Source organism: Amphiura filiformis, chromosome 13 (assembly GCF_039555335.1).
Source record: "Amphiura filiformis chromosome 13, Afil_fr2py, whole genome shotgun sequence".
Lineage (NCBI taxonomy): Eukaryota > Metazoa > Echinodermata > Ophiuroidea > Amphilepidida > Amphiuridae > Amphiura > Amphiura filiformis.
This window is the reverse complement of record NC_092640.1, coordinates 42,468,875-42,483,858: the sequence shown is the minus strand read 5'-3', so window position 1 is coordinate 42,483,858 and position 14,984 is coordinate 42,468,875. Positions and strand designations below refer to the sequence as shown.

Here is a 14,984-nt window from a genome sequence, read left to right as displayed (position 1 = left end):
ATGGATGGATGGATGGATGGATGGATGGATGGAGGGACGGAGGGACGGACAGAAGAAGGAAGTTAAAAAAGTAAAGAATTACCTTGAGTTGCATCTTCACACTGTTCAGTTGCCAGATCACAAATAGGCACTCTACATTCCACACATAACTCGGAGCAATCAGATCCATTGTATCCACGAGGGCAGATGCAAGATCTAGACTGTGTATCACAAGTGGCATTATTCTTACATTCAACACCACAGTAGTTGTGACACCTGTCTGGGTGTAAGCGTGGTATACATAAACCACAGTCAGATCCCGTGTAATTCTCCTGACATTCACAGGCACCTGTGAGAGTATCACAATGTCCATTACGAAGACATTCAACGTTGCAGTGTTGAAGACACTGGTTTGAATCCTCCTGTGGATCGCACCAACTGCAGTCACCTAAGACATACCCAGGAGAGCATACACACACCAGTGAAGATGTATTGCAAAGTCCACCATTGAGACATTCTTGACCACATTTCCTACGACATGCACCAGCTTCTAGCGTCTTGTTACATAGACTGCAGTCACTACCACTGTAATGTGTATTTTTGCAATAGCAGGTACCATCATAAACATCACACAGACCTCCATTTAGGCATTCCATATCACAGTAATTTCTACAGTAATTGTTTGTTTCCAGTGGTTCACATAAACTGCAGTCAGGACCACTAAAACCTGGATAACACACACACTCTCCTGTAGGAACGTAACAGTCTCCTTTTTCACAATCGTAACTGCAGTCTTGGGTACATCGCTGAGGATTAAGACTTGGACGACAATACATGCACTGATCTCCTAAATATCCATCTTCACAAGTACATGTTCTTGTGTTTATATCACAAAAAGTTCCCACTGAACATACGTGTGGGCAGAATTCGAGACAACTACGTTGATGGTCAGTAGGGTCACACAAATCACAATCTGTACCTGTAAAACCACCATAGCACTCACACTGTGAAGTCTGTGTATTACATATTTGGTATGTACCATAACACCCTAGAGGACAGAAGTTCTTACACTCTAAATAGTGCATACTGGAAGTACAATACTCACACGTACTTCCATCTTGACCTTTAGGACATGCACATTTTCCTGTAGTGATTAAACATGATGAACCAGATTCACATGCATAGCCTCTATATTCACAATACTCTCTGCACTGGTTTGGATGTTCTGAGGGATGGCAAAATTCACAAGAGGAACCTGAAAATCCTGGTGTACAGACACATTCCCTTGTGGTAATATCACACATGATTCCTGTATCACAGCTATCAGGGCAGAAGTCCCTACATTGTTGCAGATGAGTGCCAGGATCACAAGTCCTACAGTTGTCGCCAGAGAAACCAGTAGCACATTCACATGATCCTGTTTTTGTGTTACACACCCAGTTGCTTCCATAGCAATCTGATTCACAGAACTGTGAGCAACCACCTTGGTAACCATCTTCACAATATTGGCAAGCACTTCCTGACAGTCCATCTGGACAAGTACATTGTCCATTGGTTATATCACAGTAACTACCGGATTGACACGGATAACCGTTGTATTCACAAAATCCCCTGCATTCGTCTACGACTTCTCGTGGGTTACAAAGGTTGCAGTTTGGACCATTGTATCCTGGTAAGCAATGACATCCAGCTGAAGTTTGTCGACAGGTATTTGTTTGGTGGCATGGATTACTTGTACAGTCTGATTCACAGGTCATAAGATCGCTTCCTAATGGACAGGCAATGGTACATTCCAAGCCAGTGAACCCAGGGGCTAGACATGTTCTGTCACATGTTGCATCATAATGACTTGCAATACATTGACATCCTGTCGCAGTTTCTCTGCATGTGTGCGAAGTATGACAATAATTATCAATGCAAGATATCTCACAGGTGAGCGTTGCTGAAGTAGGACATGTGATTTCACAGTTTATCCCTTTTGCACCTTGCTTACATTGACATCCACTTTGAGATTGTATGCAAGTACCATATTGACTACAAGGATTTCGAGAACAGACAATCTCACATGATACACTATCAGATGCAACAGGACAAGCAACATCACAGTAGGTTCCTTTGAAGCCAACTATACACCGCTCACAATTGTGACCCTCATATTGAGGATTACATATACACAGTACATCTGTCTGTTGCCCGCACCGACTACTCTGAAAGCATGTGTTGTTGCCACAGTCACTCTCACAAGCTGTCCCATCTGAGTTCAAAGGACATACTTGATCACATAAAGGTCCAGTCTTTCCAAGTGGGCATTCACAATAATCTGTTATAGAACTACATGTTGCTTCACCAACACAGCATACCGCAGCATCTGTAATCAAACATGGACACAGACGTAATAGATTTACACTGTCAAGCTCAACAAGGCGTAGCCAGTGGGGGAGGGGGTTAATGCAGTAGCGTAGCCAGCGGGGGACGGGTGGCAGAGTGCCCCATGACAAAAATTAAGAAAAAATGGCCCTCTAACAAGAAAGGAAAGAAAGGGCAAAGGAAAAGAAAAGTGGCAAGGAGCCCGTTTTCCACAAATGTTCACCCCGATCATGGGCTGAAATTGTGAAAAATAGAAAAAAGGCCTTTTTTTAAAGCTCGAAGTCTTGACATGTACAATCTCTCTAAAAACGGTAGATGTATATATCCCACGGCGATAATATATTTTTGTCCCCCTTTACTACGCCCCTGGGGCAATGCTTCCAAAGATGGAAAGAAGAAACAAATGTAAGAAAGACCATTTTTAAGCTAATGTGCAACAACCTCTTTAATGCTTAAAAATATTTATTTCAGAATACATAACACGATGCAGCCATATCTCATTACATGTATAATGTAACAATTTTCTATGAACATGATGAAGAAATAAATACAACTGGTTATATTGCAATTGAGTTGTTATGTTGAAATAATATTGTAACCAAATTTTATAGGAAATATCTGGTCTGACAATTGAATATATGAATTTAAAACCCACCCAAGTCCATGGGAAGTGATTTTGAAAAAAACACCATGTGTATCATTTTAATTCCTTCAGTTAGATTTACCTGGTCAATGTGGTAAGTTTTACGTGCAAATGAGTGCGTTAAACTGTATTAAGTATGACGATTAGCATTTCAAGGAATTCGTGGGGTTCATTTTAAATGCTGGACTTGGGTGGTTTTTTGAATCATATACAAAGACAACAATGTTGGAATGAGATTACCACTAGTAAGATAATACAAAATAAAGCACACAGTTATGTATAATGTTGATAAGCATACTGCCATGTAATGTAAACCACACAATTTCCTTGATTAAACCCATTTTGTTTTTAAAAAGTCACTCTCCAGCAATGAATGTGTTACAAGTGGACTTTTATACATACTGGATTTCAATCAATGTGTTACAAGACTCAAGTCCTTGATTTGGGTGGTTTCTTCATACATGCTATTCAGTCAGCCGCCTGGACAACCAATTCTTTAGAAATGCTTAGTCGCGCTAAAAGTCGATCGATACATGTAAAAATCAGCACAATTCAGAGATACACCTTTTTGCTATGAAATTAATTTTCTCGGTCAAATATAAAGCAATATTTTTTTTTCTTCAGTAATGTCAGTTAAAAACTTGGTGCTTGGATATACATTTTTTTTAAATCCTGGTGTTAAAATTAAGCATCAAATTGTGTCTTTTAGTGTGATATTTTTTATTTTTATAGGCCTTGAATTCTCCTGCGAGCTTTTTACGGAATTCATGTTTTAGCGTCTCAAACTAACATAGTTTGCTAAAGAAAGATATTTCCCACCTCTGTAAAGCACATCGTGTGGGTCTATATGTTATAGTTTTGTCAGAATTTCCGTTTTTGTTTTACCCTTTTTCCATTCATGCTCCGAAAATGTCAAACTAAGTAAAAGTAGGTAATGGTGAGTACTTTTATCTCGAGAGCAACCAGCAGAAATAGTCGATATTTCCTTTGTTGTTATCCAGGTCAATTTTTCATTGAAAGCAAATTGCCCGACCAGCGATTAAATCCCCAATTGGGTGTTCTGGTTAAACATGATCAGTAGGAGCGCTATAGGTCTGGGAATTTCTTTGCTATATTGAAGTTCTGGCAACACTATAGCCATGCCGGTATTCCTATTAAACCCAGGGATATCGATCCACAATGCTAGTACTAGCCTTAGATTTCACGTGTTGATTTTGAAATTTTTCAGCCGACAGTGAAAGATGGTGAAATCAAAACGGAAATTCGGACAAAACTATGATATATCGCTCACGGTGATGTGCGTTAGAAAGTTCACGCCTAAGTTTAACACTAGGATTTGAAAAAAAATACAGTATCAAGCACTACAGTTTTTCCTGACATTTACTGAAACAATGAAAAGGATTGCTTTTCATTTGGCCGAGAAAATTAATTTTACAATGAAAAGGTGTAACGCAAAATTTAGCTCATTTCAACACCAAATTCGATCGTTTGTATTGCCTCATTAAATGACTGAGTGAGCCTTGCAGAACAAAAGAATCGGTTGTCCAGGTTGCTAACTGTATTTTTCACATGCCCATTAGACATAGAGGATGAATTTGAGTTGTTCTTTCATACATAAAACAGGTCTATGTATAGCAACAATTTCCCATGCTTAACTCAATTTGGCCAAAGTATGGACTTGGGTGGGTTTTGTATTCCTGTATTCAATTACAGTTGACTGAGCATGCACAAATCTGCTTACCACCAAATCTGCATCGGTTCCCTACTCCTGCAGCAGGGCCTGTACAAGATCTGTAGGAAATAGAATGTAGTTATTATAACTTGTCGAAGTAATTAAACCTGAAAACAAATGTAGAATCTTAATTTGTTTTTAAACCTTTACATTGGTGCTTGTAAATTCAGTTAAAAACAGTATTCCTAATTTAACAAGAGCGAAATGAAAATAATCATGGGTTCTACTGTAGAAACCTATGGTGGGCATCCCCCCCTATGGTCATCTTTGATGGTCGGTCCTACCCACGGGTAAGCTGCTGGGGTATACATTTTATCACTAAAATGAGCGCAAAGGATGGATCTACGATTAGCTTAATTCGTTTGGGCGTAAAGACGCGATTTTTTTATGATGGATGAAAAACCATAGGGGGGTTGGTACAACCCCTTTTCGTAGTTCTAGGGTTAATAGGAACAATTTGAGATAAAAAAATTGGAGCAAATGTCTAATTTGACCCATGTAGATGTTAAAACTTGACCTTTGATATTTTTTGCTTATAACTCGAAAACGGTTCATCACAGATAGGTCAAACTAAACTTGTCCTCAATCCATATGACCTGAGGAATGTACAGTTTTCATCAATTCGGACTCTGAGTACTGAATATTTCCCCATGCATGACCCCTGATTTAAATGTGTTCCGTAGGTCCATTTTTAAAAATGAATCATGGTGATTGAAATGATCTACAGTCTTGTGATTTTCAACTCTGTCCCCTTAACCCCATGAGAAATACCTGCCGATTGGTCAAAAAGAAGTTTTTATTATCAATTGGACCAATCGGCAACATTGTTAGAATAATTTCAGAATTTTAGAATTATTTGCAAAGCTCCATTCTGATTGGGGATTAAAATGAAGACATCATGTAATTGACCAATCAGAGGCAATGTTAAATCGGCAGGTAGTGCTCAGGATTTTTTGATATCCTGCGTCACTATACACATGTGAAGTGATTCACGTGTAGGACGGTTTATAGTAAACTGTTATTTTGCACCGTGTCGTGTTATTAACGAAATATGATTTACAAACTTGTCATATATTTTACTAATGATTTGACCAGATTTAAACCAATCTCCAAATTTCACAAGGTTTCAACAGCTTCACCCTCGCAGCATATTTTAAATATTATTAATCACGGTAGTCTCATTATTAGCCTATAGGAAGACTATAAATTCAATAAGTAGGCCTAAGTGGTGACTGACCACTACACTCCTTCTAGCAACCCATAGTAGCTGGGGGTCCTCTTAGACTGGTTCTATTTTTGAAAAATCGCATTCCTAGCGGCAAATTTGCGTAAAAGTTGGCAACCAGTTTATTTTTGTTAATTTGGGTATGCTGAACTCGAATCTGTTGTCTGCCAAGCAATATATTGAGACCGTGACGCTCAAAAAGACCCCAAATGACCCCATAGGATCGCATTGGGGGAAAAATTAATTTGATTCCAATAACACATGTCAAACTACGAGTCTGGTCCTATGCATCCCAGAAATATAAGGTTTGTGCGTGTTTGACCTATCGTTAAGAAGTTATGGGGCACAAAAGGTCACAGGTCGATTTGCTTATTGTGTATGGGTCAAAAGTCAAAGTTGCTCAAATGTTCGTAAAAGTTGTGGCAAATTATTCGCCTAGTTAAAGAGGTTTCAGAAAAAGTTTGCACTATTTTCGATGTCTAGTTTGCATATTACACAGCAATGAGTAAAATGATATGTAGGATGCCATAGTATTCAATGGAATTTGTATTTATTTATAATTTATCTTCTGAACTTGACATCGCAGATAGTAAAAACTAATCTTTTCCTGAATCCATTGAACTTGAGGAACATTTTCACGCAACCGGCTTACAAAATTTGACAACATTTGACAACAATGCCATAACAATCAACAAACTACTCCCGGTGATTAAACCACTACAATAAACATTAATATAAAGGTTTCGGAAAATAAATGGGGAAACCACAGAGCAAGACGATGGCAAGATGCAGCGAAGTCGATGCCCATAATTGGTCGCCAAGACGCAACCAGTGATATGGCTGCACTATATTAATGCATCGGCGCGCTGCGTCTTGAAACTGCAAGACGCAGGAGAGCTATCGAAATGTTTCAAGACGACATTGACTTAGTCGGCGAGATTGAGCACCGGGCCCTTATAAACAAGCGATAAATGCGCAGTGGTGTACCGACCGGCCCTCCCCTTTGGTTTGGTTTTAGGCCACAATTGTCCGTACTTGGCATGCTTAGGCTCGTATTATCATTAAAATTACAAATTGCGTGTTTGTTCCAGTAAATTCATTATAGTAGCGGGCAGGATCTGATACGCCCTGTAAATGCGTCAAAACCTGACAAATTGTTATTTACCTCTACAGTGAGCATTGATATTTACCTCTCAAGATATGGCTCGACATCTATATATTACGTTATACACTTACATGTTATACACTTACACTTACCTTATTTTTGTTTTCTAAATACAATTCACTGCCACATAAAGATTGAGATGCATATAATGTTGCTTTCTGTAACCAGCCCCCTCCCAACCCACACACACACACAACCAACCTCGTACTTGTGGTAATTGAGATAGGGCGGCAGACACAGTGTCTGAGGGGGCACAATCTGATCTGCCAATTCATTTTATGGGAAAAAAAGATATGGGCAGAAGGTCCTGACATATGCCTCAAGCTGGTCCTGTCAGTATGCTTTGACTATATTTATAAATACGTATTTATAAATTACGCAAGTGACTACCTCCGCGCTATCATAACAACTGTCTCCAAGTGACCTTCTATATACATAGCGGGTAGTCTTCCTGTACATTTGAATTCAAAGGCGGTACAAATGCAGACTGTGCAGCAAAGTTGTCTGCTTTGTTCAACTTTGTGATTATATTGGAAACTTTTCCGTCTATAAAAAAATTTCGTCAGCTAATACAAAATTTTGTTTTTGATAACATATTAGAAATTAGGAATTCCCCCATGTGTAATAATTTTGCTATTCACATAATACTTACATTTTCATTAAAATTCATCTGTGTTGTTATAAATCATGATTTTGATTTAAACGTTTGATCCAAACACAAAGAAATTATTCCTACCTCGGAATTTTCAAATGGTACTCCATCTTTAATCTGCGAGTGAGTGACTGTATCAGGTCGTGATCTTTTTTACCTTTGATCTGATAACAGACTCGCAGACTTGTGGAATTTTGAACCGGTCCCCTTCTTTGTAATGAATTGTGAAGAATTGCGTTCAAAAGTTGTCAATCTCGTAAGTAAACCAAAGTAAAATTGATTCTAACATTAGTATAGATGAAAGAAAAGCGTTTCAGGACCTAAGGAAAGATCATTCGCATTTTACCTGCCGATAAAGGCCGTTTATGTGTGATTTTGGACACCAGTGAATATCACCAAAAGTGTGAAGGTTTGCTTGGGGATACCAACACATACAAAAAGTTAGGAAAACGCGATCCTACCACCAGATACAAGAAAAATCTTGTGTCAGTACTCCAAATTAGTAGCGTACATTTTATCACCTCTTGTCGAAAAAACTAAACATCATATTTCCACATTGCCTAGAAGTACACCATCAAAGGTCTCAAACCACATTCACATCGAGTCTCCTGGACATTTCGTGGACTTGGATGAAGTTCACATACTCAACAGAGATAGTAGGTGGTTTCAACGTGGAGTCAAAGATGCTGTTCATATCAAAGGTAACCAACCATCTCTCAACAAAGACAGGGACCGGTGGTCCGGTTCAAACTTCAGGAGTCTACAAGTCTCTTATAAGATCAAAGGTCAAAAGGATCACGACCTGATACAGTCACTCACTTGCTGATGAAAGATGGATTACCATCTGAAACTTCCGTATTTCTTTGTGTTTGGATCAAAAGTTTAAATCAAAATCAATACTTAAATTTGATGATATTTATCTAAACAGTTGGTATCCTTTTCAATGGCATGAGGATTTGGTCACGCTTGCTGGACTTGGTATGTCGTGCCCATGGTTCACGTGTGTATTTATAAATAAGTATTTATAAATATAGTCCAAGGTAGTTGCCTGTGGTTACAATATCCCAATTTTAGAAATGACTTGGGAGCACGGTGGCCAAGTGGAACGGGTTCCGACGCATAATCAGAAGGTTGCGAGTTTGTGTATAAATGGGTACCGGCATGCTTATTAATGCTGGGAAGATAACAGACTCGCTGTGGAGGAGGTGTGGCGATCCCCCACAGCAACATGTCACGGTAGAGTCAGGCATAATCGCTAACGAAAGAGAGATAGGTTCGACTCCTTTAAAAATGACTTACTGCTGGTAGCTGGTTCCTATATTCACCACGAAAATCATAAGGAATAGCAGCATTGTGTAATGGTTGGTGCTAACTCCCATTACGCCACTGGCAATCATTATTGGACAAGGTGTCCTTAAGTCTAGAAAACAAACAAAATTTACAAACAAGCAAAAGTTGACAATTAGATCATCCGGTTGGTTAGAATATAATTATATACTGCCAAAAATTAGGTTTCAGTGCATGCAACATGCAAATGCCACCCACCTGAAAATAATTCTTTTATACATTATTTTTATAAATAAGGGACGCCCCTTTGATATTTAATGGTGAGCAAAAAATAAATAAATAAATAATACTCCACCTCGGACCAGATTAAAAATGATGTCAAGATTTTAATTTCTTTGTCACAGTTAGTGAAAAAATTAACCTCATATTTGACTATTTCAGCTTTTAAATTTCAAAATTTTCACGCACTTCGCGCGAAATAGTTCCATTTTCATCATACTTTAGCTTTGAACTGGAAAGTATTTCGTGAAAAGTTATTCTGTGAGCGGAAACCCTTTAATAATTGATTTACTCAATTTCACAGATTTTCACCAAAGTCCACTCCAATGTCAAAAAGAATTTAAGGTGCTACAAAAGTGGAGTAAAACGTGAGCCGTTAGTATTAATGCCAGCAAGAATTGTCTAGAAAAAATACAACACGATGGATGAAGATCATGTTTCATAATTTTGCATTGACAATTACTTGGTATGCTAGTAATTTTTTGTGTGTGGCACAACTAACCGGGTTGAAAATATCGGCATTTATTGGTAAATACCTCCAAAGACATACTAGGAAATACTCAAGAATTTATGTTCAAAGCTGAAATGAAAAATGTGTGCTAAATATTAATTCATACTTGTAACAAAGGGCTCAATGAAAATCACATCCACCGAGTTTCATGACAAGCCAACAATCTATATTCAGACGACCTTAAGAATGTTTGCTGCTCAAGGGTGATCATATCAACCAAGTTTCTTGACAATCCAACTATCTACTTTTAACCTTGATGGTGTTGACACTTAATTATGATTACATGCACAACGTTTTATGACAATCTGACAATCAATACTCAGTTGATATCAAATGACCTTGACACGACTTTGAACCTTCTGACAATTCAACAATATATATTTAGTCGAACTCAAATGAACTTTACCAATATTATTTTGGCGCAGAATTATGATCGACAATCTGACAATCTATACTCAATTCACCTCGGATGACCTTGATCTGACCGTCAACATTTTCGCGCTTAGACCTACCATGTCCATAACTCTCTCATTCATAACTCCAAACTTCTGTCTTTTTGCCTTTTCTGTCTTTTACCAGTACAGTCTTTTACCTTTTAGTACACTGCAGTTTCTTAATTTAATGACCAAAACTGAAAAATGCAAAAAAAAAATGGCACCTATAATCCCTTAAAAGCATATCATTTTATTTAAAATATATTTATTCGCAATGTATAGTTTACTGTTCGTTACAAACACATTATAATTAAATAGACTGATTACTCAATGCAATGCTGTATTTTCTTCTAAAAACTTTATTTATGAACAGATTTTCATCGTTGACAAAACAAAAGGTAATAATTAACATCTTAATTGTTTCATTGATATCATTTTCCTTAATTTTTATCCATAAATAATCTGTATACAAAATAAGTGCTTAGTATCAGATTTAATTAGTCATGCATACAATTCAGTTATCAGTAGCTATCAATACTAGCCAGTAGGGTGCCAACTACTGGGTTTATTGTGCAAAAGTAGAGTTTAATGTCAGATATTATAGGTCCTAAAACTTCATTTGTGAACGGATTTGCATCGTTGACAAAATAAAATGTATGTTTAACATTTCATTGAGCGCATTTTCCTTAGTTTTCATCTATAAATAATCTGTTTACAAAATATGCCTTTAGTATCATGTTCAATTAGTCATGCACACAATTCAGTTATCAATAGTTATCAATACTAGCCGGTAGGGTGCCAACTACAAAACAAAATGTATGTTTAATGTATTAATTATTTCAATGATAGCATTTTCATCCATAAATAATCACAGAGTACTATCTGTTTACAAAATAAGCGTTTAGTATGGGATTCAATTAGTATTGACACAATTCAGTTAACAGTAACATTATTATGCATAAAACTTAATATCCAAAAATGATTATTCAAAACCTTTATCTGCAACAAAAAGGAAGAATGATGATCAGCATTATCAGTGAGCAGAGAAGGAATCTTGTAAAATTGTGTGATTTTTGTTTAAATTTTACAAACAACAAAACAAAACGGTGATAAGAAAAACAAGGAAGAGAGTCGATCATTGAGCAGGCACGGAAACCAAAGTAACCAAAGTTGCAATTTACCACACATAGCGGAAGCTTGCTATATATATATCTATGTTAAAGAACAACAAGGAAAGAGATGATCAGTGAGCAGACAACGAAATTTGTAAAATCATGTGATTTTTGTTTCAATTTTCATTTTGCCCACATGTAACCAAAGTTTGGACAATTGGACATTGTTATGACAATAATGAAAATGTAATTCTTTCCAATCAAAAGTAATTTAAAGATTTTGTTTTCGGCCGTGATGACAGATTTACAATGGCGATAAGCATTTTAAAAGAACTGTTCTGTGACAATTTGATGACATTTTGTAGTAATCATACATGGATATTAAACCAAAGTTATAGATTAAAAAATGCTACATGTTCCTATTTAATCAAACTCACTAAGAATAAGCATGAGATGTTCGGAACTTTGAAAATGTACATTTTTATACACATAATTAAATAGTTGCACTAACCTAAAGTGCTAATCACACAATTCTACCATTCTTTGCAAACATATTTTACCGATATTTTTGGGTATTTTTGTTAGGAAAAATTGGCCCATTTCTCAAAGAGAAACGCGAAACCGGAAAAAATAAAAACATTGATCAAACGGAAATATAACTTACAATGCAATGGTTTCGATATGACTGACTAGTATACATGTACATGTATAGGTCTGACTAGTTGCCGATGTATACAATGTATCCTATTGTACGGTGAATTCAATTTTAGCTTGGTTATCATGTTTCATGTAGACTGAGTTGAATTGCATAAATGTTGATATTTATAACTTTACTCGTTCCTTCCTTACCTGTAATAGACCTGACCAGTTGTGTTCTTTTTATAAGTAAAGTAAATCAAGCGCAAACACAATACAGACAGCGTTGTTGAGCTGAAGGGTACTAGTCTCTTCCACCGCCACGCCGGTTTGATTCAGCTAACTCCACACAAACCAACGCACTCTGCAGGGTCTATTGTTCTATTGTGTCCGATTTGAGCGCTGACATATTGGAAAATGTTGCCAATCAATATTCATGGGATTGTACATTCAACGTCCAATTGGGTGACTTGTGCTTGGCAGGTGTGAAATACATCTGACTGGGCGTTTTAATTAGGTAACGCATAAAGGCATTGACATCATCGAATGACTGCCTATAGTGCAAAAATATATTGGAGCAGTGGGTGATAAAGTAATAACTTTGATTTGGGCCACTTTCTGTCGTAAATAAACGTGGTGTTAAAATAGGTCAAATATTTCTCTTTTTTTCCACAAAAATGTGGACTAGTGGTATGTTAGAGTTATGTTGATCCTGTCTTCTGTTGATATTTGGTATAGAGTAAACGTAGTTTGTCATACTGCGTTTACTGGGGAACGGTTGGCGAGTAATGTGGTTTAGTTTAGAGTGTTACCGGTTAATGTGCTCAGTGGAAACAGATCGGTTCAGAGTGATGCGGTGTGGACACCCGGGTGACCCGGCAACCGTGATCCACCTCATGAGATAGACCATGTGGTGTGACACCCTGTATTTCTGTCAGTGGAAACACAACGGTTAACGGTTGCTGGGTGTTGAACTTCTTTTATGTACTTTTTATGTATCACATCGTGACCTTAAAAGCAGCTTGGGGTCAGAAAAATATTTTCAGTACTTACCCTTACTTACTTACTTACCACAACCCTTATTTTAAGCATCAGTAGAAACGTGCTGGTTGTTGCCTGAATCGGATTGTGGGTTACCAGGTATTGCCGGGTAAAAATACAGAATGCTCAGTGTAAACACGCAGTTTGTTGTAGACGCTGCAAGTGGCAGTTGTTATGCAAGAGACTCATTCACAACACATAACGCACTCACAATGTAGAAGTATATATTAATTACCTCGTGTTCCATGCTGCGCTGATCGTGTGGCTTATAGTGTTGACCTTATGGATATGCATTTTTATGGTCCGTATATATATTTTAGATCCTTGTTTCGTATTCCATGAGGAATGGGATTTTAATTTGTTTTTTGCTCGATTTTTTTGCTTTTCTCCCCAAAACAAAGTGTCTCTAATATGGTAGAGCCTATATTCTAATAGTAATAGTAGAACTTGAGTAGGCACTTGGGTAATATCTCTCAATAAATGTTTGTATGTGTTGTGTGTGCTTTCAAAATTCCGTTATTTGTTACAAGTGTTTCCTGTGAGCTATTATACTGGTTTAGTGTTATTGGAAATAAAATGCCCTTCAACTTTAGCTATGACTTCCGTGCATTATATCAATAGTATGTGGTAATTCAATTTTAAGGGATGTATAGAGGGCGGGAACCTGGTTTGGATTCCAGAGTCAGTGTGCCTGTAAGAGACACAGCCTAGCTCAGATTGCGCGCCAAATAAGTTAGCAGTTCAAAAATTGCAATTATTTCCTAGCCTTGAAAAAAAATAGGCAGAGCTGGGAATCGAACTCGGGACCTACCCATTGTGAAACTCAGTGCATGACCATTAAGCCAACTAACTATTAGCTGTGAGAAGTTTGATAGTAATTCTAATCTACCAAATAAATAAATAAGTCAATTATTAAACAAAGAAATAAATAGGAATAAATAAATATATACATAATGCAGAATGCAATTAGTTTTTTAGTTACAAAATTCCAAACATTCTATTATTTATAACTTTCTGCTATACACGCAAAGGGCCTGTGCTTTTAATATCCACGCCAAATCAATAATGGGTCTTTCACTCCATTGTCAAACTACTGTGTTCCCTTTGGTATTAATCAAAATAATTGTCAATCAACGTATCCAAAGCAGTATAATATAGACGTCGACGCAAGCTTTCATGCGGGAAATATAAACAAACTCGCTATAGTCGTGCTCTTTTTATGAGATATTGATACGACACTGAGGACTACAGTTGTTCCGAACTTAGCCAGGAACCCTGTTTCCAGACGAAAATTTTGATGTTGTCACAATGAATGCAAAGTAATTATATCGTCAAGAGACGCATAGAGGAATATGACATCTATCCTGAGCAAATCTGCAGTCTGTTGTTAAAAGGAGCATGTCCAGATATCAGCGTTAATTTCATGGTAAACGCCAAATTGCAGTTACAAAATTTATAATATTACCGGTAGTACCAAAGCGAACCTGCTTTAAGTGCCGGGCGATATAGTCAAAAAATGTATTCATCTATTGTTATGGTAGTTAATCCGATTATGACGTCACTTCTACAGTTTTCATTAGGAGCAAACATAAGAGCAGTTCACGATGTAAACACCGTGAATCAGAGGTATCGGATACCAGTTGACACAAGAACTGACAACAGCAACGATCACGCTAACCAAGTATATGACCCAGAGGTTTCAGGTACAAATGACCACGATGAGTACCAAGAGATCAACGACCAACCATTGGAATATGCGTACGCGTACGTAGATGACCAGCGCCAATTACTCGGAACACTGAAAGCAGCAATATATTACGCATATGATAAGACTGATCAAAGTATACGCCCATCTGCACCAGTTGTAGTCTTTGTCAAAGACTGACTCGCGTTAGTGTCGGACTCGCGATCAAGGGGGCGG

General features: G+C 37.4%; 1 protein-coding gene across 2 annotated transcripts in view; it reads right to left on the bottom strand.

Annotated features, from left to right (window-relative positions):
• Positions 1–13,176, bottom strand: part of LOC140168382 (uncharacterized) — a 43,486-nt gene extending 30,310 nt beyond the window's left edge. The window contains exons 1-4 of one of the 2 annotated variants that reach the window (XM_072191759.1): positions 13,090–13,176; positions 9,063–9,183; positions 4,731–4,780; positions 83–2,347 (exon numbers count right to left, since the gene is read on the bottom strand). In XM_072191759.1, coding sequence (XP_072047860.1) covers positions 83–2,347; positions 4,731–4,780; positions 9,063–9,183; positions 13,090–13,114 — 2,461 coding nt within the window. In that variant the 5' untranslated portion in view covers positions 13,115–13,176. Of the gene's footprint in view, positions 1–82; positions 2,348–4,730; positions 4,781–9,062; positions 9,184–12,235; positions 12,531–13,089 lie in introns of those variants that run through there. The other variant, XM_072191760.1, reaches the window with a different exon arrangement.
• Positions 13,177–14,984: the final 1,808 nt, after the last annotated feature.